The sequence below is a fragment of the Nematostella vectensis genome, chromosome 14 (assembly GCF_932526225.1).
Source record: "Nematostella vectensis chromosome 14, jaNemVect1.1, whole genome shotgun sequence".
In the NCBI taxonomy this organism is placed as follows: domain Eukaryota; kingdom Metazoa; phylum Cnidaria; class Anthozoa; order Actiniaria; family Edwardsiidae; genus Nematostella; species Nematostella vectensis.
In genome coordinates, this window is record NC_064047.1 from 12,873,526 (window position 1) to 12,897,702 (window position 24,177).

The window sequence follows — 24,177 nt, forward strand, 5'->3', positions numbered from 1 at the left end:
GATCTTCTCAAAAAGATCCAGACCTTTAAAGTTATCTTCATTGTGTTGTTTTATAGAAGACTATTTGAAATGATCCTTTCTCTGCCTTTTTGTATTTTCAAACAACTTTTTCATAAAGACTATGCGACCACGCCAACAGCTGAGCGGCCTGGCCCCCGCTTCCAATATGGCGGTAAGTTGCGAGTTTCTTTTCTCGTCACAAACTCAGTGCGTATCAAAGAAAAATATAAAGTATTTCATTATTGTTTGGTTTATCTTTAAAGTCCCAGCAACCGAACGTAACTGTGGTGAGTGGAGCGGGCATGGCACAGCGAAAGACGGTAGAAATGATTCAAGAAGTGCAGAAGCGAATACAGGTTAGCGCAGAATTATTTGTTCTGTCCTTTTATTGTTCGAAGCGGCCGAATTTTTCTTTTCAGCCTATTTGGATCTCTGAATAAGACAGTCTACTTCTAGTCTATTTTGTCCATTTAGCTCCAACATGTAGTAGAGCAGAAGAAATAATACTCCACGCTACTCCAGGCTTACAATCAGAAGGTACTCGTGCCTATGATCGGCCACCTGAAAATAATATCTCATATTTTATAAACTACCAAGAACAAGCCGAAAATGACACATCGATTCGAAGAAACAACGTCCATGAAACTTGTTTTCCAAAGCTTTTCACGATTGTTTATTATTTCGCTTAGCTAGGAGAAATTATTCATACGCACCGTTAAAAAAACGGATGAAAAATTGTCTTTGAGTTGAAAACGCGAGGCGAAAAGTCCGTAAAAATCTCCAACATTTACCGATCGCGATGAAAATCGCTCAGCGAATCCGCCATTCTGTTGTTGATGTCCCAGGGTGCTTCCTGATCTTTGTTTCAGCAGCGGTTTCATGTGATCTTTCATTGTTTGAGCCTCTGTCACATGTCCTATTATCTGCCACTCAAACGATTCAAAACAAATTTGAGAGATTGCGAGTTTTTACGTTCAGTGTGACACACACAGGTAATGTCAGTTTTCAGTCGCTTAGTACGGAGCCAAATGAAGCTTAAATTAGAATTGAAAAACAATTTTGCAAACTACATTTATCAGGGATAACTGTCTATGGTATTTTAGCTAAAATCAATCACATTTTCTGTGCTATTTTCCTGAAAATAGCGAGTGGCAGATAATGGGACGTGCCTGGCCGATAATAGAAAAGGGTGGCCGATAATAGGAAAGTCAAACACTCTCTACAAATTATCGTTTCCTCTCTAAACAAACCTGTAAATTGAGAATATTTTTGTAGAATACTCATGTCAAGAATCTTCGTTTCAAATTATGGGGAATAAATTCTTTTTGTTTGCGAGATATTTTAGTGTAAACCTAAAGTGGCTGAAAATAGTTGCAAGTACCTTAAAGTATTGGCACCTATTCTCAACCACTTTATCCTTGAAATGTATTTCCGGCGAAAATTTCAAGTCAAAGTTGTTGAGCTTCTTCTGAGTTAGAATAATTGTGTAAACTTCGGCTATTCTCCCAAGTTTTTTTTTACAGAGAAAAATCATAGTAAACACTAACCCTTTGCCGAACCTATTCTTGTCCAGTTGAACCTATTCTCGTCCGCTCGGAACCAATTTTAGTTGGTTTGGAAAAAAAGCATAGAAAATTTGTTTCATTTTAGCTAAAATACCACAGACAATGATCTCTGACAAATGTAGTTTGCAAAATGTCCATTTGATTCTAATTTGAGCCTCATTTGGCTCAGCACCAAGCAATTCAAAACTGACATTATGCGCGTGTGTCACGCTGCATGGCAAAACTTGCAATCACTCATATTTGTTTTGAATCGTTAGAGTGGTGCTGTGACTGAGGCTCAAATAATGAAAGCTAGCATGAAACCGAGGCTAAATCAAAGGCCAGAAAGCACCCTGGGACACCAACAACAGAATGGCGGATTTGCTGAGCGTTTTTCATCACGATCTGTAAATGTTGGAAATTTTTACGGCATTTTTTCTTCCTCGCGTAGTGCATCTAAACACAATTTTTCAGACGTTATTTTACGGTGCATAAAATTAAAATTCTATGAGCTATGCAAAATAAAAAACATTTGTAAAAAGCTATCGAAAGCTTGTTTCGCCTACACCTACTTTGTTTTTTTTTTGACTCGATGTGTCAATTTCGGCTTGTTCTTCGTAGTTTTCCAAATATTTGACATCATTTTCGCGTGGTCGAGAATAGGTGTCTTTACCTTATGTAACTTAACTCACTTCTTTTGTTACACATTTGCATGTGTGTGTGAAATTTAGACTAAGAAAAACCTCAATATCTTCTGTATAACAACTCAAACCAGTTTGACTAATAATTAATTTTCCAAATAAAGTACAAAAAAGTTCTATTTGATTCATGACCAGAGCATACAGCAACATTACATAACAAAGAACAAATTATACACATTTGGCAAATAAATAAACCATCATATCTTGTTCAAAGCCAAATATCCAGTTTTTACTTGCTGCTCTGGGGTTGAACAGCTGCAAAGCAGTTTACTTCCATATAGCATGTTTTTCAACTTTAAATATTTTTTTTATTGCCTTTTTTTCTTTATAGAGTATTGGCCCTGGCCCATATCACTCGCCAGAGCAAACTCAAGAACTTGAAACCCTCAAGTTGATATATGCCAGGCTCACCGGACAGCAAGATGTGAGTATGCAAGCCCTGCAACTCTGGGTAAATCAAGTTTAATACATTTCCTTTCTACAGCTTAAAGGATGAGTTTTACAATTTTGTGAAAGTTTTCTCTGATTTTTAGATATTTTTACTTCTCAAGATTCCTTAGTCTGTATGTCTAGCATGGAATTTGAAACTTGGGTAATGGTTCAGTAAATACTGTATGATATGGTTCCGTAATTTATACTTGCTTTTTCCCTCTAGCCTAACCAAATAAGGCAAGTCATCTCCCACCAGCCCAACCCAACCACTAGTCAAGTCCACATCACCATGGCAACCCCTGTATCCCAAATGGTTGCTGGGGCAACATCACAGGGGGTCATCACACAGCAAACAATAGCACCCATGCAGCGAATTGCACCTGCATCAACAACAACTGGGACCGGCCAGAAAATGACCGTCATACCAGCAACAACAACGGTGACACTTCTCCCTCAAGGGGCCGCCGTTCCAGGGAGTGTAGGTGGAGCTGGTACAACGTCCCAGCAAATACAACACATGCAAATACAGGCACAGCCAGCCGGCAGTGCAGGTAAAAAGCACTACAGTAAGTATTATACCACGAAAGCTGCCATCCCTTCCAGGCTTTCCTTTCTTATTAACCTTTCCCTGATTTGCCATAGTTTGAATTGCCATAGTGATTTGCAGTTTTAACTGTTTAACAGTTTGCACTGATGCTATGACGCAATTTACTGAGTAGTGCAATCTGCATGATTTGTGATGTTTCCACAACAGATGAACTGCATGTTGCATGCTTTTTGCATGACATATTTCACTAATAGACCCCTTTTAATCATCTCAATAGTCACCGCTCAAACCGTCAGTGCTCAGCCTACTATGGTGACTGTGGCATCAATGGCAAGCCAACCAATCGTACCCTCTGCTGTGACGGCACAGAGCCTGATCCACGCACAGCGCACTCTGGCCGGCTCACCCAGCACGACCGCACAACTGGTAAACACAAAATTATTACTACATAGAGAAAAAAAAACTACAGACAAGCTGTAGGATAACCACATGGTATGACTAGAAAGACTCCAGACAAGCTGTAGAATAACTAGGCGGTCTGACTAGAAAGACTACAGACAAGCTGTAGACTAACTAGGTGGTCTGAGTAGAAAGACTACAGACAAGCTGTAGAATTACTAGGTGGTAGGACAAGAAAGACTACAGACAAGCTGTAGAATAACTAGGTGGTAGGACTAGAAAGACTACAGACAAGCTGTAGACTAACTAGGTGGTCTGACTAGAAATGCTACAGACAAGCTGTAGAATAACTAGGTGGTAGGACTAGGATGACTACAGACAAGCTGTAGAATAACTAAGTGGTATGACTAGAAAGACTACAGACAAGCTGTAGAATAACTAGGTGGTCTGACTAGAAATACTACACACAAGCTGTAGACTAACTAGGTGGTCTGACTAGAAATACTACAGACAAGCCGTAGACTAACTAGGTGGTCTGACTAGAAAGACTACAGACAAGCTGTAGACTAACTAGGTGGTAGGACTAGAAAGACTCCAGACAAGCTGTAGAATAACTAGGTGGTAGGACTAGAAAGACTACAGACAAGCTGTAGAATAACTAAGTGGTATAACTAGAAAGACTACAGACAAGCTGTAGGATAACCACATGGTATGACTAGAAAGACTCCAGACAAGCTGTAGACTAACTAGGTGGTCTGACTAGAAAGACTACAGACAAGCTGTAGACTAACTAGGTGGTAGGACTAGAAAGACTCCAGACAAGTTATAGAATAACTAGGTGGTCTGACTAGAAATACTACAGACAAGCCGTAGACTAACTAGGTGGTCTGACTAGAAATACTACAGACAAGCCGTAGACTAACTAGGTGGTCTGACTAGAAAGACTACAGACAAGCTGTAGACTAACTAGGTGGTAGGACTAGAAAGACTCCAGACAAGCTGTAGAATAACTAGGTGGTCTGACTAGAAATACTACAGACAAGCCGTAGACTAACTAGGTGGTAGGACTAGAAAGACTCCAGACAAGCTGTAGAATAACTAGGTGGTCTGACTAGAAATACTACAGACAAGCCGTAGACTAACTAGGTGGTCTGACTAGAAATACTACAGACAAGCCGTAGACTAACTAGGTGGTCTGACTAGAAATACTACAGACAAGCCGTAGACTAACTAGGTGGTCTGACTAGAAAGACTACAGACAAGCTGTAGACTAACTAGGTGGTAGGACTAGAAAGACTCCAGACAAGCTGTAGAATAACTAGGTGGTCTGACTAGAGAGACTACAGACAAGCTGTAGAATAACTAAGTGGAATGACTAGAAAGACTACAGACAAGCTGTAGGATAACCACATGGTATGACTAGAAAGACTCCAGACAAGCTGTAGACTAACTAGGTGGTAGGACTAGAAAGACTACAGACAAGCTGTAGAATAACTAAGTGGTAGGACTAGAAAGACTACAGACAAGCTATACAATAACTAGGTGGTAGGACTAGAAAGACTACAGACAAGCTGTAGAATAACTAGGTGGTAGGACTAGAAAGACTACAGACAAGCTGTAGAATAACTAGGTGGTAGGACTAGAAAGACTACAGACAAGCTGTAGACTAACTAGGTGGTAGGACTAGAAAGACTCCAGACAAGCTGTAGAATAACTAGGTGGTACTACTAGAAAGACTACAGACAAGCTGTAGAATAACTAAGTGGTATGACTAGAAAGACTACAGACAAGCTGTAGGATAACCACATGGTATGACTAGAAAGACTCCAGACAAGCTGTAGACTAACTAGGTGGTCTGACTAGAAAGACTACAGACAAGCTGTAGACTAACTAGGCGGTAGGACTAGAAAGACTCCAGACAAGTTATAGAATAACTAGGTGGTCTGACTAGAAATACTACAGACAAGCCGTAGACTAACTAGGTGGTCTGACTAGAAATACTACAGACAAGCCGTAGACTAACTAGGTGGTCTGACTAGAAAGACTACAGACAAGCTGTAGACTAACTAGGTGGTAGGACTAGAAAGACTCCAGACAAGCTGTAGAATAACTAGGTGGTCTGACTAGAAATACTACAGACAAGCCGTAGACTAACTAGGTGGTAGGACTAGAAAGACTCCAGACAAGCTGTAGAATAACTAGGTGGTCTGACTAGAAATACTACAGACAAGCCGTAGACTAACTAGGTGGTCTGACTAGAAATACTACAGACAAGCCGTAGACTAACTAGGTGGTCTGACTAGAAATACTACAGACAAGCCGTAGACTAACTAGGTGGTCTGACTAGAAAGACTACAGACAAGCTGTAGACTAACTAGGTGGTAGGACTAGAAAGACTCCAGACAAGCTGTAGAATAACTAGGTGGTCTGACTAGAGAGACTACAGACAAGCTGTAGAATAACTAAGTGGTATGACTAGAAAGACTACAGACAAGCTGTAGGATAACCACATGGTATGACTAGAAAGACTCCAGACAAGCTGTAGACTAACTAGGTGGTAGGACTAGAAAGACTACAGACAAGCTGTAGAATAACTAAGTGGTAGGACTAGAAAGACTACAGACAAGCTATACAATAACTAGGTGGTAGGACTAGAAAGACTACAGACAAGCTGTAGAATAACTAGGTGGTAGGACTAGAAAGACTACAGACAAGCTGTAGAATAACTAGGTGGTAGGACTAGAAAGACTACAGACAAGCTGTAGACTAACTAGGTGGTAGGACTAGAAAGACTACAGACAAGCTATACAATAACTAGGTGGTATGACTAGAAAGACTACAGACAAGCTGTAGGATAACCACATGGTGTGACTAGAAAGACTACAGACAAGCTGTAGAATAACTAGGTGGTATGACTAGAAAGACTACAGACAAGCTGTAGAATAACTAGGTAGTATGACTAGAAAGACTAGAGACAAGCTGTAGAATATTTAAGTGTTATGACTAGAAAACTACAGACAAGCTGTAGAATAACTAAGTGCTATGACTAGAAAGACTACAGACAAGCTGTAGAATAACTGTTATGAATAGAAAGACTAAAGACAAGCTATTGCCATATTAAGCAGGTTACCCTAAGAGCGGAGTTCTTCTTTAGCAAAAGACGTAAGTATCCAATACATTCCAAAATTATTTTCACCTTTGGCGAAAAATTTTTAAATATCGCATGGTGCTGTTAGACTGTTTTGCTGAGCTTAGAGCGTCGACCGTTGAGGTGTGACTGCGGTTACAAGGTCTTTACCGAGGTTACCGCGGTCGAATGTTTCAATAGTTTTAGTCATCACTGTAAGCAACCATTCCAAAGCATAAGACAACAATTGTTTTTTCGTGAAACAAAAATAGCACCAGCAGATTTCCGTGGAAAACAGATCCAAACCTTTGTCCAATGTGCTTTCTTTTCACTTATTGGAAAACTGTATTTATGACAAAAGATACAGTATTAGGGATCCGGTTACTGTAACTGGCGTCTTATTGTTGTTGCCCAACGACTGAGTTGTCTATCGACCCAGTAACCTATGTTATTGCAGGTTACCACAGGAGGGCAATCCATAGCAGGCATCAAACTGACGCAAGGGGCACTCCCTCCTGGGATAAAGCTCACCACTCAGACACCCACCCTTGTGCAGTCTCTACCGATACAACAGAGACAGCTTGCACCCAGCAAGCCCATAGCAGCAGCCCCCTCTGGTTCAGGGTCCATCCCTAATATTGCCCCCGCACCCAGCGTCTCGTCCATCCCCAAGTCACTTGTCACACACGGAGGTAGTTGTATTATAGCCATGGAAAATTATGTAAGACCTGCTATCCCAGTACTGTATTTACTGTATGAGATCATTTATTTTTAGAGTCCAAATCCTTAATTTTTGCTATAGATGGTTCATATGATGACTCCAGAGCCATCTGGAAAAAAAAATAGCCCTCTCAAATGTCTATCTGTATTTGTGTTTCCACTTTGACCCATCAGGTCTCCAGAGCCATGTGGATGCATCCAGCCCTCATAAGTATACTGCTTTATTTGTGTTTCCACTTTGAGGCTGTACAAAATCCGATCCATGTCGATCCATGAAAGCCCTCTTAATTATCTGTCTTGTGTATCCACTTTTGGCATATGTAATATGTTGGGTGTGATCCATCAGGACTCCAGACCCGCGTGGATACATCCAGCCCTCAGCCAACACAGGTCCTGACCAAACGACGCATTCAGGAGCTACTCCACGAGATTGACCCACGTGAACAAATGGACGATGAAGTGGAAGATGTAAGTGATGTGTCTGTCTGTCTGATCCACATGAACAACTTGGTTATGAGGTTGAAGATGTAAGTGATGTGTCTGTCCATCTGTCGGTATGTTTGACCATCAATCTGTCTGTCTGTCTGTCTGTCTGTCTGTCTGTCTGTCTGTCTGTCTGTCTGTCTGTCTGATCCACATGAACAGCTTGGTTATGAGGTTGAAGATGTAAGTGATGTGTTTGTCCATCTGTCGGTATGTTTGACCATCAGTCTGTCTGTCTGTCTGTCTGTCTGTCTGATCCACATGAACAGCTTGGTTATGAGGTTGAAGATGTAAGTGATGTGTTTGTCCATCTGTCGGTATGTTTGACCATCAGTGTCTGTCTGATCCACATGAACAGCATGGTTATGAGGTTGAAGATGTAAGTGATGTGTTTGTCCATCTGTCGGTATGTTTGACCATCAATCTGTCTGTCTGATCCACATGAACAGCTTGGTTATGAGGTTGAAGATGTAAGTGATGTGTTTGTCCATCTGTCGGTATGTTTGACCATCAATCTGTCTGTCTGATCCACACGAACAGATTGGTTATGATGTTGAAGATGTAAGTGATGTGTTTGTCCATTTGTCGGTATGTTTGACCATCAATCTGTCTGTCTGATCCACATGAACAGATTGGTTATGAGGTTGAAGATGTAAGTGATGTGTTTGTCCATCTGTCGGTATGTTTGACCATCAATCTGTCTGTCTGATCCACATGAACAGATTGGTTATGAGGTTGAAGATGTAAGTGATGTGTTTGTCCATCTGTCGGTATGTTTGACCATCAATCTGTCTGTCTGTCTGATCCACATGAACAGCTTGGTTATGAGGTTGAAGATGTAAGTGATGTGTTTGTCCATCTGTCGGTATGTTTAACCATCAATCTGTCTGTCTGATCCACATGAACAGCTTGGTTATGAAGTTGAAGATGTAAGTGATGTGCTTGTCCATCTGTCGGAATGTTTGACCATCAATCTGTCTGTCTGTCTGATCCACATGAACAGATTGGTTATGAGGTTGAAGATGTAAGTGATGTGCTTGTCCATCTGTCGGAATGTTTGACCATCAATCTGTCTGTCTGTCTGATCCACATGAACAGATTGGTTATGAGGTTGAAGATGTAAGTGATTTGTCTGTCCATCTGTCGGTATGTTTGACCATCAGTCTGTCTGTCTGTCTGATGCACATGAACAGCTTGGTTATGAGGTTGAAGATGTAAGTGATGTGTTTGTCCATCTGTCGGTATGTTTGACCATCAGTCTGTCTGTCTGTCTGATCTACATGAACAGCATGGTTATGAGGTGGAAGATGTAAGTGATGTGTTTGTCCATCTGTCGGTATGTTTAACCATCAGTGTTTGTCTGATCCACATGAACAGCATGGTTATGAGGTGGAAGATGTAAGTGATGTGTTTGTCCATCTGTCGGTATGTTTGACCATCAATCTGTCTGTCTGTCTGATCCACATGAACAGCTTGGTTATGAGGTTGAAGATGTAAGTGATGTGTTTGTCCATCTGTCGGTATGTTTGACCATCAGTCTGTCTGTCTGTCTGTCTGATCCACATGAACAGCATGGTTATGAGGTGGAAGATGTAAGTGATGTGTTTGTCCATCTGTCGGTATGTTTGACCATCAATCTGTCTGTCTGATCCACATGAACAGATTGGTTATGATGTTGAAGATGTAAGTGATGTGTTTGTCCATCTGTCGGTATGTTTGATCATCAATCTGTCTGTCTGATCCACATGAACAGATTGGTTATGAGGTTGAAGATGTAAGTGATGTGTTTGTCCATCTGTCGGTATGTTTGACCATCAATCTGTCTGTCTGATCCACATGAACAGCTTGGTTATGAGGTTGAAGATGTAAGTGATGTGTTTGTCCATCTGTCGGTATGTTTGACCATCAATCTGTCTGTCTGATCCACATGAACAGCTTGGTTATGAGGTTGAAGATGTAAGTGATGTGCTTATCCATCTGTCGGAATGTTTGACCATCAATCTGTCTGTCTGATCCACATGAACAGCTTGGTTATGAGGTTGAAGATGTAAGTGATGTGCTTGTCCATCTGTCGGAATGTTTGACCATCAATCTGTCTGTCTGTCTGATCCACATGAACAGACTGGTTATGAGGTTGAAGATGTAAGTGATGTGTTTGTCCATCTGTCGGTATGTTTGACCATCAATCTGTCTGTCTGATCCACATGAACAGATTGGTTATGAGGTTGAAGATGTAAGTGATGTGTTTGTCCATCTGTCGGTATGTTTGACCATCAATCTGTCTGTCTGTCTGTCTGATCCACATGAACAGATTGGTTATGAGGTTGAAGATGTAAGTGATGTGCTTGTCCATCTGTCGGAATGTTTGACCATCAATCTGTCTGTCTGTCTGATCCACATGAACAGCATGGTTATAAGGTTGAAGATGTAAGTGATGTGTCTGTCCATCTGTCGGAATGTTTGACCATCAATCTGTCTGTCTGTCTGATCCACATGAACAGCATGGTTATGAGGTGGAAGATGTAAGTGATGTGCTTGTCCATCTGTCGGTATGTTTGACCATCAATCTGTCTGTCTGTCTGATCCACATGAACAGCATGGTTATGAGGTTGAAGATGTAAGTGATGTGTCTGTCCATCTGTCGGAATGTTTGACCATCAATCTGTCTGTCTGTCTGATCCACATGAACAGCATGGTTATGAGGTTGAAGATGTAAGTGATGTGCTTGTCCATCTGTCGGAATGTTTGACCATCAATCTGTCTGTCTGTCTGATCCACATGAACAGATTGGTTATGAGGTTGAAGATGTAAGTGATGTGCTTGTCCATCTGTCGGTATGTTTGACCATCAATCTGTCTGTCTGATCCACATGAACAGCTTGGTTATGAGGTTGAAGATGTAAGTGATGTGTTTGTCCATCTGTCGGTATGTTTGACCATCAGTCTGTCTGTCTGATCCACATGAACAGCTTGGTTATGAGGTTGAAGATGTAAGTGATGTGCTTGTCCATCTGTCGGTATGTTTGACCATCAATCTGTCTGTCTGTCTGATCCACATGAACAGCATGGTTATGAGGTGGAAGATGTAAGTGATGTGTTTGTCCATCTGTCGGTATGTTTGACCATCAGTCTGTCTGTCTGATCCACATGAACAGATTGGTTATGAGGTGGAAGATATAAGTGATGTGTTTGTCCATCTGTCGGTATGTTTGAGCATCAATCTGTCTGTCTGATCCACATGAACAGATTGGTTATGAGGTGGAAGATGTAAGTGATGTGTTTGTCCATCTGTCGGTATGTTTGAGCATCAATCTGTCTGTCTGATCCACATGAACAGATTGGTTATGAGGTGGAAGATGTAAGTGATGTGTTTGTCCATCTGTTGCAATGTTTGACCATCAATCTGTCTGTCTGTCTGATCCACATGAACAGCTTGGTTATGAGGTTGAAGATGTAAGTGATGTGTTTGTCCATCTGTCGGTATGTTTGACCATCAGTCTGTCTGTCTGTCTGATCCACATGAACAGATTGGTTATGAGGTGGAAGATATAAGTGATGTGTTTGTCCATCTGTCGGTATGTTTGAGCATCAATCTGTCTGTCTGATCCACATGAACAGATTGGTTATGAGGTGGAAGATGTAAGTGATGTGTTTGTCCATCTGTCGGTATGTTTGAGCATCAATCTGTCTGTCTGATCCACATGAACAGATTGGTTATGAGGTGGAAGATGTAAGTGATGTGTTTGTCCATCTGTTGCAATGTTTGACCATCAATCTGTCTGTCTGTCTGATCCACATGAACAGCTTGGTTATGAGGTTGAAGATGTAAGTGATGTGTTTGTCCATCTGTCGGTATGTTTGACCATCAGTCTGTCTGTCTGTCTGATCCACATGAACAGCATGGTTATGATGTTGAAGATGTAAGTGATGTGTCTGTCCATCTGTCGGAATGTTTGACCATCAATCTGTCTGTCTGTCTGTCTGATCCACATGAACATCTTGGTTACGAGGTTGAAGATGTAAGTGATGTGTCTGTCTGACCCGCTGTGTCTGTGCCCATAGCTCCTGCTGCAAGTTGCTGATGACTTCATTGAGAATGTTGTAAACTCGTCAGCCCAGATCGCTAAACACCGCAAATCCAATACTCTGGAGGTGAAGGATGTGCAGTTACACCTGGGTAAACAACAACCCTAATTTATGACTTACTTAACCTGTCCTTTTCAGAAGGTGATACTAGCGTGGTAATGTGTGATAATGTTAATTGGTCTAAGCCCTGGGCCACTGAAATATGTCCAACTGTATAAAAGACATGACACTACAACTTTTCACAAGGACACTTCTTCATGACTTACTAAGATCTGGTCTTACTAGAAAGTTATTGCAGCTAGGGAGAAATATTGCTACAGTAAATGTTTGAAGCCCCGAGCCACTGAAAACCGTTCAAAAGTAAGAGATTGGGCTTTGGAAACTCCATGATTCACTTTATGAAACAGTACTTCATGATATGGACAGATTTGGCATAGCCACTAATTTATATTTTCTTGGTCTTAAAGCTTTCCAAGTGTTATACGCTTTGAAACACCAAACCTGTTAAAGATATATACCTTTACACCTATTTCAAAAAAGGTTGCACTTTCGTTATCGCGGATGTGTGTCGAAACCCGCGGTGTATCACGGAATCTAAGTTAGACAGGCGGTAAATTGAAGATATGGCAGCCGTCAACATTTGCCTCAAGGTTCTTTCGGCTAACAAAAAGTCTAAGATTGACAGCTATAGATTTATGGATGTGAAAAACTAACACAAATGTTAGTGAATGGAAAAAATTCTACTTTCGCAACACAGCGGATTATTGGCGGAAAAAAACTTGGAGATTGGTTTATACTGGGACCCCGGGAAGACTGGAAAGACCGATGAAACTGTGGCGTAATTTCTTTTGATTCGTTTCGTCCTAGAAGATGAAAATAATATTAAACCACGTTTTTAAACGAAAGAACGACTGACTGTTCGTTAGCCTTTTTGAGCGATAACGAAAAACAACAAAAATCGATTATTTTAGTGTTGACGAGAGAAACCATTTAAGTGTATCTAAATTCGCGATTCTCGAGGTGTTGTTTGTCGTAAGTAAAAACTAAAAACAAAACTTGATTCGTCCAAAACATCAGCATATATGGGTCAAACATAAGGATGTTTGCCCAGTTATCAGCCCTCAATTCTTCTCGTCTTTGTAGAGCTATCTGTCTAATCAAAAATTTGATAGAATCAATTAAAATATTTTGCAAGTAAACTCGAAATGACTAAAATAACAGATACCACGTAAACTTCAAGTAGTAATGGATTGAGGATACAGCAAATTTAGAGCTTGTGCTTCTTTAGATGATGTTAGCTATGTTAGCTAAAGTCAAAGTTATTCTAAGATTGACTTCAGCACAAAGCTAAAGTTCCCAACTCGTTTTACCGTACGAATTGTGAATCGATGCTACCAAATTTTGCGAATATCGCCACAGTGTCCACTTTGACCCTCCAAAATAAAACCACACTTCATCAATAGAAAAGCCTATAAAAAATCTTATCCAAATAACCCGCTACCTAAGATATTGGGACTACGAAGCGGGCATTTTTAGCACTGTTTGGAACACAGTTAATTTCTCCCATGGTGCCCGTCGGGTTACGACACACATCCGCGATAACCAAAGTGCAAACTTTTTTTAAATAGGTGTATAGTAGAGTTCTCCTCGCTTTTTGTGTTGTATTATTTTCGTGGGAGTAGGAGTGAGGTCTACCCATCCACCCCCCCCCCCCCCCCTGAAAATTCTAATTGACTTGTATGTACCTGACAATTTGTGTTCATCAGAACGTTGCTGGAACATGTGGATACCCGGATTTGGAGCAGACGAACTCCGGCCGTACAAAAAAGCTGCTTCTACGGAGGCACATAAGCAGGTAAGTAATGGGTAATAGTATTGATATTATGGATTTATGGCATAGACATTATGAATGCATTTGATATATAGAGAATACTACATGGAAAGTGCGCGCGTATGGTTTATATTCTCGAGTTGTGCAATATCAAAAAACGAACGAGTGAGTTTTTTTATACAAAACAACGAGTTTATAAAAAACTGTACAAAGCACTTTCCATGCTGTATTTTATTTATTATAAACATACTGAGAAATTTTATTAGACTTGGCTGCAGAGGCTCCGAGGTTTGTGTTGTTTAATTGAAGCCGACAGATAGAAACTTGCACTGAAATGCATCTGTCTCGCTAATGTCACGCCCGAGACTGATGTTACACAAGTAGTGCACTTTCTAATCTCTAAAATCTCGACATCTATGAGATAAATAAATAACTAAATGGAAAATGCTTGTATGATTTTTATGCACTCGTTGTTGCGTTGGGATGAAGCCATCCAAGTGCAGTGAAAAATATTACTTCGTCCAATCAGAACCGCGAACGACTTTTCTTAACGGTAAAAAAAACAGCGTTCGCGCCTCTGATTTGCTGAGATCGGTAAACGAACGAAAATTTACTGAATATGTTTTCACTGAGTATTTCTCAGTATGTATATAATAATATTGATATATGGCATAGATATGGCATAGACAGGGAAGTTATGAATGAATGAATTGAGGCAGTAAGCGCCTAGACACCTCCCCCTGAGTCCTGTTTGTACTTCTGAAAATGGATGTTAACCACCAATCAATATTAATGCCTAGTGTACACTAGTTACATAACGGCATAATGACATGGGCGCGCGCACTCTTATCTTCGTATGTTCAAGTATAAATGGTTCGACATTTTGACATAAACCCGATATAACGACATATAGAGACAAAAACTTGTTTTTTCACGTTGTGTCCACGTCGTTATGTCCGGCTAAACAGAGTGTGCGCGCCCATGTCGTTATGTCACTAGTGTGCACTAGGCATAACAAGCAAAGATTGATGCTCTCTTGATATAAGAGATCTGTCCAGCAAAGGAATTGCCATATTAACATTTGTTCTCTAACGAAGACGTGGGGTTACATACAATCTCCTTCGCTTTAGATTTCAAACGAATTATTCTAAAAATGACCGGACTGATTATTATGATGTGATGGTGTACATAAGAACTGACTTTCCATATTCTTTGATTCAACAGAGACTAGCCCTTATACGTAAGTCTCTTAAGAAATAAAGCGAGGTGTCCAGAAGGGTAGCGAGCTTTGCAGGATGACCCGAGGGGAACTACGAAGCTGTCGAGATATGCACTATATGTACAGTAATCTAGAGCTTGAGTTGATGTTTGTAAAGATCTTGTATAATAAAAACGTATTTCGAGCTAAGCCCCGTGCCAATTGGCACGGTCTATTCTTGCGCTTATCAGGAAGCTGCCTTATATTTATTTCCCTGGTGGAAATTAAAATAATTCTTTATATTTCCCTGGTGGAAATTTAGAACCATCTATTGTTTTCGAGGGAATTTTGCTAGTAAGAATCCGCTAGTAAGAATCCGAGGTGATCACGATTTTACCTTGAATAGGCGCTGCGGTAGCTTAAAACTTCAGAGACTGCGATTGGCGTCGCCACGGTCACTATGGCCAGCTGTACTTGAGCTTTATTGCGATGGACGTAGTCATGGTTACCAGGGCCGGCGGTGTTTGAGAGACTGCAGAGGGCATTACCATAGTTTCTAGGGTCAGCGGTGCTTGAGTGCTATGGAGGTTGCCATGGTTACTAGGGATAGCGGTGCCACCAGGGCAACGTTAGCCAATCAGGAGTGCGCTAGTTACAGTTAAAGGGTCATACAATCTTCAAAGCTATAAAAGTTGTCTCCATACAGGCTGAGGTTTAAGCATTTTCTTAACAAAGGTGATTGGCCGAGTGAAGTTAATGTAGTTAGTATGTTATTTGCCAAGGTGATTGGCCGAGTGAAGTTAATGTAGTTAGTATGTTATTTGCCAAGGTGATTGGCCGAGTGAAGTTAATGTAGTTAGTATGTTATTTGCCAAGGTGATTGGCCGAGTGAAGTTAATGTAGTTAGTATGTTATTTGCCAAGGTGATTGGCCGAGTGAAGTTAATGTAGTTAGTATGTTATTTGCCAAGGTGATTGGCCGAGTGAAGTTAATGTAGTTAGTATGTTATTTGCCAAGGTGATTGGCCGAGTGAAGTTAATGTAGTTAGTATGTTATTTGCCAAGGTGATTGGCCGAGTGAAGTTAATGTAGTTAGTATGTTATTTGCCAAGGTGATTGGCCGAGTGAAGTTGATGTAGTTAGTATGTTATTTGCCAAGGTGATTGGCCGAGTGAAGTTAATGTAGTTAGTATGTTATTTGCCAAGGTGATTGGCCGAGTGAAGTTGATGTAGTTAGTATGTTATTTGCCAAGGTGATTGGCCGAGTGAAGTTAATGTAGTTAGTATGTTATTTGCCAAGGTGATTGGCCGAGTGAAGTTAATGTAGTTAGTATGTTATTTGCCAAGGTGATTGGCCGAGTGAAGTTAATGTAGTTAGTATGTTATTTGCCAAGGTGATTGGCCGAGTGAAGTTAATGTAGTTAGTATGTTATTTGCCAAGGTGATTGGCCAAGTGAAGTTCATATAGTCGTTATGTTATTTGCAAAGGTGACCACGGTAGCGCACGCATCGATGTAAATGAGGCGAAGGGAGGTATATTTTTTCACTTATCCCCAGACATTTTGCAGAGAGAAAATGATGCTTTCTGTAATGACTTCCTGCAATCGAAAGGATATTGAGTATAAAGGTAAAATTAATCATTTAATTGAATGTGAATCAAACGTTTACACAGCAGGCGATGTGTGGGAACGTACCAGCTGCGTCTTATTAGTTCTCGCGATTCTCTCGTCCGTCTGTTAAGCCCACACAAAGAAAACCAAAACAAAATAACTATGAAAACCTTTCAATGGATCATTTTTCTGACCGTCATTCATCTCTCAGAATTGATAGCTTCAAGTAAGTAATTGAAGATTATATTTTATGATTCATGCCCATTTTATAGCCATATGCTCTACATAAAAAGTCACTTTAAAGCCATTGTTGTATCAAGGAATCTTTTTTTCGGTGAATTAAGATATTCTTTAGACAAGATTGTATAACTACAAACAGACAGAAAATATCGTAGATGCAAATTCAACCACTCAGTCGTTTCTCTGTAAAAAATGCAGCAATGGCCATGCACTTTTGAGTAAATATAGGTTTGACTGAATGAGATTTGTCTTAGGCAAATTAGTTATTACTTCGAACTGTTGGGTTGATTCTTTTTATTGATTTCTTTCATGATATATCGTTTTTATCTTGAATTGAGAGTAAGAAAAGAATCGATGATAATTCCACGTCAGGAGACATGATACTTCGAGCCAGAAAGCGGTTTAGAAAAAAATGGAAATTGTTGAGAGAGTTCGCAGAATGTTGAAAGTTACAGTAGGACCTTCCGAGCCCGGACAACTCACAAAAGATGAAACACTTCCCTTCCTTTTTTAAAAAAATACAGAGGAAGGCTTTGAGATAAAGATGCTGCTGCCAAGAGCGTCTAGCGTCTGGGTGCTTAACGACAGACCTCGAGAAGTCGTGTTTAATATTACGGGTGATGGCATGACCAAACACTGGGACGTAACACTTATAAAAGACGGGGAGACAATTGGAGATTTTGTGAACATTGGCAGTGTTGAGCTCTCATCATCAGCAGCAACACCATCATCATCATCGATAACAACAACAAAACTATCATCATTATCAACACCATCATTATCACCACCATTGCCATCCAAGCCCTCAACAACTTGGAAGGTATTCAGAACAAAGGTTTTACTGGAGCGCAGTGTTAAAGAGGGTATGTACAGGGTGCAGGTCTGTGGTGGTACGACGGAAGGGGGAGATGGATACTTGTACTGCGCATCAACGGCACTCTTCAAGGTCATTGCTGGTATGTAATCTCATCATCAAATAGTCTATGCAAAACTCTTACATAGTCATTTTTAGGTTAGGATCCTAAACAATACTATGCTTGCTTTGATTTTAAAAATTAAAGAGATGCGAATGTCTTTGGAAGGATGAGGACCCCCCCTTATTTTAGGTAAAAAAACCTTTAGATTCACTTTTTGTCAAATCTGGAACTTGGATAACAATATTCATCAAAAGTTTGCATTAAACATGACCTCCACTAGCTTAAAAAAATACCACAAGCCTTTCTGCTGATCTCACTAAATAGGCGAATGTTTTCCAGTGCAGTGTTCATGTCTTTTAAGGAGTCTCAGAGGAACACTTCACGCAGCACGAGCAGCGCTTCAAAGCTCGCGGACTAACAAAGGAAAGAATGCTTTCTGGAGTAGATCTGGATAGAATATGGCCCCTAAACAATACAAAATGCACCGTAAGAAGGATACACAAGCCCACAAAAGAAGAATTTATAGAGAGGTGTATGAAACCAGGTAATACCATTCTCACAATTTCTCCCTTTAATCTCACCTTGCCCGCGCATGTTTGCATATGTACAATAGAGGAACAGTTTCCCATTTCCCCTGAATGCTGTATCTCCGGATCAAAAGCTGATCTGTCTGATCATCCCTTTTAAAGCTCAAGCATGTGTGATCTGTCTGATCATCCCTTAGTAGCTCAAGCATGTGTGATCTGTCTGATCATCCCTTTTATAGCTCAAGCATGTATGATCTGTCTGATCATCCCTTTTATAGCTCAAGCATGTGTGATATCTGGGGCGATGGAGGACTGGGAGGCCCTGAAGTCCTGGCCGTTAGACGTGTTGGAGACTGACCCACGGCTAGCCGAGGGAATATACATCGGCGACCGTGAGGAGATGGTCCCCGTGCGCGTGTTTAACCGATATACCAAGACACGGGCAAAACTAGACGCCGCTCCTTGGATGGTCTTCATGCCAGATGTGTTTGAGATGTACCCGGAGTTACTTAAGGTAATGGACTGATGGTTTGTAAGCAAGATGTATTTGCGATACACGTGGAATGAATGGCACGGACAGGTAGATATGTTGACAGAAAAGCAAGTAGGCAGGCAGCTCGCCGACAGGGTTTTATATTAATTTTTCATTCGACGCTAACGAAGCCTCAGCTGTCGTCATTTTAAATAATCCAAATAAGGTTATGATCGCTTGCCTTATGAAAGTGATCACGTGCAGAAAGATAGTTCATCATTTTTCGAAGAAAGATTGTCGTTATCTTACTAGGAGTCTCGCTTCATTCTCAGGATTACAAGGTGCCCGACTATTTCTCCGAAGAAGACGACTTTATGACAGGCGTTCCTGACGATTTGCGTATGGACTGGAGATGGATAATCATGGCCCCTAGGGGGAGTGGGTCGGGGTGGCACTGTGATCCAGCTAACACAACGGGCTGGTTGGCACTGGCAACGGGAGCCAAACTATGGGGACTTTACCCGCCAGAGCAGGCACATATACCGGGTACGCTATTGAAGGCATAGGGGGTCCAGGGGTGTCTCGAAACATCTAGTTTTGAATGTTAAGCAATACGTTTGTAGGGACAAACAATTGATGCCGTGGTAGAATTTAGTAGAGTTTGAACAAACAGTAGATCACACATGGCAAGAACTACCATGAACAACAATGATAAGGCCCCCTCTCGTAAGCAGACAGTTACGGGAAATAAAAACGCTAAAGCAACAACAACAGAAATACAGGCCCACAGGCTGGATCAGGGAAAGGGGGACGTTTTTTAAGGCTTACACTAACACCCAAATGTATACAACAGTCAATAGAAACCGCGTTTCCGCTTGGATCTGCAACGCGAAGCAACCCCAGCATTGCAAAAAGCAAACTAATATCAGTAGAATCAACTGCGTAGCGCAAAGGGCCAGTTAAAACATAAACAGATTTTTAAAGGTCGTAAGAATAACATCACTTTTCTTTTAAAGGCGTGAAGAACAATTATTATCAGAAGCGTGACTACAACATGGACGATGCTTACAACTGGTGGATACACACCCGCCCAAGTCTGGTAAAATAGAATATGCCTGTCGAGTATTATAACAATGGAGGGATCTTAACATATAATTCCATCGCCTTTATTAAGTGTGATCTTCACTATCGGGGGTAACGCTGGGATGGAAGCGACGACGTAAGAGCCTACACGTTTCTTTACATCGCATAAACTTAAGCGATGTAAGTGGAAATAGAGAAAGAAGTAAAAGGAACCGTTCCTTCCTTTACGCTTCCTTCTTCGCCTGCGTCTCCTTTTTGCGCTAATGTTCACATTGGAGTAAGCGCTTACGTCTTTCCTTACTTCCAAACCCTTAGGCTGAGGTAGGGGAGGGGAGAGTGCGAACGCTCGTGACGACTCAAGCCAAGGCGAGTGTGCAAGTGGAAAATATAATTCAATACTTTTTATGGGGAACTTTGAAAACGTACCGAGTTCAGAGTACAAAATGAATACATAACGAGTGCATACCGGGTACATAACGAGTGCATACCGAGTACTTCCGAGGTTTTGTATACCTATAGGAACATGATCATCGTGTACATACCGAGTTCATACCGGGTACATAACGAGTGCATACCGAGTACTTCCGAGGTTTTGTATACCTATAGGAACATGATCTACCGCGCGAGTGTATTCAGCAGGTGGGAGACATCGTGTACATACCGAGTTCATACCGGGTACATAGCGAGTACATACCGGGTGCATATATCAGGTGATTCGAGTACATAACGAGGTTTTATATGCCTGCAGGAATATGATCTACCGCGCGAGTGTATTCAGCAGGCGGGAGACATCGTGTACATACCGAGTGGGTGGTACCACGCCGTGCTTAATCTGGACCACACCGTGGCCGTTACACAGAACTTCTGCAACCTATACAGGTACATGGGATGATCATTGATTATTATCAGCTCAGTGTATGTTGGGGATACAAGTCTAACCACACCGTGACCGTCACGCAACACTTTATGATGGATAATCAGTGACTACTCTTAGCTACGAAAACGCTGAGTACAGTCGCTGTTTTTACCAACTGTACAGCATTAAAACCATACTATACAAATGATGACAGATTTGTCTGATAATAAAGAAGTCACAAAGAAAATTATAGCCTTAGCTTTGCGCTAGTTTTCTTAGCATTTGCCTAAATGTGACAGTTTGCAGGCAAAAAGCCGCCATTTTAAAACAAAAGGCTGGTTTAACCGCGGTAACCGTGCGGTACCGGATCTAGTCTTGCGTTTTTCATCACTTGCGTGATAACTAGGGACACTAGGGCAACGACAGCTCAGGTGCTCGGAGATGTGGACCATTTCCACAAGAAAGTGGTACACCAACAACCCTGCGCGCCTCCCTGGGTGCGCCATATTCCTATGATGATGAATCAACACTTGCACTTTTAATGTAGCATTTGTGATTATCATGACAACTTGTATGATTAGCTTGTGCTGTAGGTAAAATGATGAATCACCGAGTACGGATTGTGGAGCGAGGCAATTCTTATGCGGTTAGCTAAATTGCTTTTCATGGCCAAAGCAGTAATAAATGGGTCTCTTCACCCTGCATTTTGCAAAGAAATTCACTAAAAGTAAAGGAAATTGAATATTTAGCAGCTGTTTCGAGATTTTCTATGCGCTGACATAGATATCATATGCACTAATGGTCGAAGTTATTGATTTTTTTAGTGAGAACGCTTTCGGGTTTTGGCAGACAAGTGAAAGGTGTGGTACGCGCGCCTATTAATATAACGATACATTTCCTTGTAGTATCAAGTCGTGCCTGAAAGAGTTAAAGGAGCAGGCTGATAGCGATGGGAACTTTATAGGACGCACCTTCGAGAGACTTCGAGACATGTACAAGGGCAGGTACGCACGTGACACGCACGTGACAACACCGGGGCACTGGGACTAGTCTCAAACAAGTCAAAGTACCGCCAACCCACCCCCCCCCTCTCCCCCATTTGCGCGCGGCCAGGCGTATTCTGCTTTTCTACCCACATTTCTATTTTTGTTTCTTCTACTCGTTGTCCACACGCACGTGTGTATGAACGGGTGGAGTAAAAACGTATTTAAAAAGTATAGTGCCGTAGCAGGCCTCGAAATATTGAGGGGGCAGAATGCAGAAACATTAAGAAAATATTTGGGAGCACATACACGCTCTTACTGGTCATTGCCTTATACGTTTTGAAAATATTGGCGTGCCCACCCCCTGCTAGGTCCCTGCACTATCAGTCATACACTCCCAATTACTTTATCTCTTGCAAGAGATCATACTGTGCCAGAGTGGAATAAGTCGGTTCGGCGGATGGCTCGACAGTTTACAAAGACAAACAAATTTACAGCTTCACGACGCGAGCGCTGGGACAGAACTAAATTTGTTCCAAAACATGCAGAAATCACACACGTGTAGACACTTTACAAATAAGGCCATGACATCTATGTAAGGAAATTAAACCAAGGCTACTCAAAATAAGAGAAATAAAAACACACACTCTTTACAACATACACACGCACTAGATAAAGTCAAGTCTATTTCAAACTCTCACAATAGTCCAGGGCCGTAGAAGGGGGTGGGGCACTGGGGGCATGTGCCCCCCAAATATTCTTAATTGTTCCCCCCCCCCCACACACACACACCCCAATCTTACATGGCCTGTTACGGCTCAGCACTCTCTTGCTACAAGGACGATATTTCCCCGAAGATAGCGTGGACCTCAGAGCGCCAAGACTAACGAGACTGAGAGACAAGAAACCTCTGCTAGCAGGAAAGGGCCATCAAGTGTAAGCCTTGTGTAATTTGAACGTGAAAGCGAGGCTTTAGCAGTTCGTGTTTTTACAGCCGTCTTCGTGTCACGTAAGCTTGGATGTGAACATACTTGGCTTATGCCATATAAAAACAGTTGGAATAGAGATGTAAGAAAACCCCGATTTTATGCTCGTATTTAGCAAGACTCCATTATCTAAAAAAATCAGACCATTTTTCTGGAAATCAGGGTAATAAAAAGATGGAAACGCAATGGGTGATGGGTAGGGTGGTGTGGCACGTCTACATGATGTCATCGGAGGTTTTGTATTACACAGGTATCCCGATCTCTTCGAGGCCGGAGACGATGATTTTAGAGCTCCATCACCAGGCGAGGGAATGACGCTCCCTCAAATAAGAGAGAAGCAAATCGACGACCTTAAAAACTTTTTGTCAACATAAGATCGATAACAGAAACATGACCACAAATAGTCTGTATACTCTTGTTTTAAATAAAGTGACTTGAGAGTGTCTAGTAGCCTGCAATGATTTATGGATATCAATAAATAGAACAGAAATACGGGTAATTGAAACCAATTATATATGGGTAATGTTATTCGTGTTGATGTGTCTTTAACTTGCGCATTGATCAGGAAACTTTAGCAAAAAATATCGTTTTTGTAGACCCAGGCATCTTCCATGTAACTTCCACCCCTCTCCCCCCTCCCAATAATGTAAAGGAACCAATTAACCTGAAAGTTTACTGTGTTTTTTTAAAAGCCCGTTCATCCGATTCGTGACGCAGTGTTTCTTAGGGTTTGAAAACCTGAGAGAGATGAGATGATCATCTCAGTAGTAGAATTCCAACAATCCCACAATTAAAATAACCCAATGTTATTTCTATAGTATTTGGCAATACAGGGAAAGTTGTATTTTGAAAAATAATAAGAGTTTTGAATATTCAAAACAAAAATTAAAAAAAACATTGTCACGTAAGTCGGACCTACGGATTTAAAGATGACCGCATCTCAGGGGCTTCGTTATTTTCATAAATTGGACTTAGAAAAGCAACCCCGTTATTTTAACCATCTTTGATCGATGAAAAAGGGCCTTGAGAAGGGACAAAGGTTTCTTGGTACCAGACCCCAAAAGAAAGCGTTTTGGGGAATAATCATTTACATATTACCCATGAACCAGTGCAGAAAGATGGGTGGGGAAAGGAGAGGAATTATTTCAAGGCTTTAAGAGTATACATTCGACTTGCGAATTGGATAAACGAATTTGTAGTCTTGTGCACGCCCAGAATTTTTTTTCTTACAACTGTACTATCCTTTAAGGGGGTTCATTAATTATCCAGTAACAACCGGACCCAAAAGTCGTCAAATATGTAGAAAACGTTGTCATTTTGGCGGTCTTTGAGTAAAGATGGTCACACTGTTTTTGCTTTTCTGTCATAAAGTTTGCGAAAGACCTGCAGACGGCAACATAAAAAATAAGGAATAAATTAGTTTCCTTATATGGAAGT

General features: G+C 41.1%; 2 protein-coding genes across 7 annotated transcripts; both read left to right on the forward strand.

Annotated features, from left to right (window-relative positions):
- The first annotated feature begins 30 nt into the window (after window positions 1–30).
- On the forward strand, window positions 31–15,277 carry LOC5501467 (transcription initiation factor TFIID subunit 12). Of its 6 annotated transcripts, XM_032369755.2 has the most exons (11): window positions 31–172; window positions 264–356; window positions 475–537; window positions 2,577–2,696; window positions 2,901–3,243; window positions 3,502–3,650; window positions 7,208–7,445; window positions 7,817–7,938; window positions 12,015–12,129; window positions 13,805–13,893; window positions 15,094–15,277. In XM_032369755.2, the coding sequence occupies exons 4-11, from the start codon at window positions 2,676–2,678 to the stop codon at window positions 15,127–15,129; spliced, it is 1,113 nt and encodes a 370-aa protein (XP_032225646.2). In that variant the 5' UTR covers window positions 31–172; window positions 264–356; window positions 475–537; window positions 2,577–2,675; the 3' UTR covers window positions 15,130–15,277. The 6 variants fall into 6 exon arrangements, with proteins under 6 accessions (XP_032225646.2, XP_001622758.3, XP_032225642.2 ...); XM_001622708.3 differs by lacking the exon at window positions 475–537; XM_032369751.2 differs by lacking the exon at window positions 475–537 and having other exon boundaries at window positions 7,208–7,442.
- A 1,024-nt stretch (window positions 15,278–16,301) lies between these two features.
- LOC5501461 lies at window positions 16,302–23,268 on the forward strand. Its single transcript, XM_048722261.1, has 9 exons — window positions 16,302–16,902; window positions 17,441–17,872; window positions 18,195–18,377; window positions 18,639–18,874; window positions 19,165–19,378; window positions 19,849–19,931; window positions 20,664–20,794; window positions 21,677–21,775; window positions 22,991–23,268. Exons 1-9 carry the CDS (start codon window positions 16,839–16,841, stop codon window positions 23,112–23,114), a joined length of 1,566 nt encoding a protein of 521 aa, XP_048578218.1. The 5' UTR covers window positions 16,302–16,838; the 3' UTR covers window positions 23,115–23,268.
- Window positions 23,269–24,177: the final 909 nt, after the last annotated feature.

Bases quoted from the DNA above. Each gene is read 5' to 3' on its own strand.
- LOC5501467 (XM_001622708.3), top strand. From the start codon at position 122: ATGCGACCACGCCAACAGCTGAGCGGCCTGGCCCCCGCTTCCAATATG. The intron at 7,446-7,816 runs GTTGTATTATAG...GTGATCCATCAG, and splicing joins ACTTGTCACACACGGAGGTA to GACTCCAGACCCGCGTGGAT. The intron at 12,130-13,804 runs GTAAACAACAAC...TGTGTTCATCAG, and splicing joins GGATGTGCAGTTACACCTGG to AACGTTGCTGGAACATGTGG.
- LOC5501461 (XM_048722261.1), top strand. From the start codon at position 16,839: ATGAAAACCTTTCAATGGATCATTTTTCTGACCGTCATTCATCTCTCA. The intron at 18,378-18,638 runs GTAATACCATTC...TCCCTTTTATAG, and splicing joins AGAGAGGTGTATGAAACCAG to CTCAAGCATGTGTGATATCT. The intron at 19,932-20,663 runs GTAAAATAGAAT...ATATGCCTGCAG, and splicing joins TACACACCCGCCCAAGTCTG to GAATATGATCTACCGCGCGA.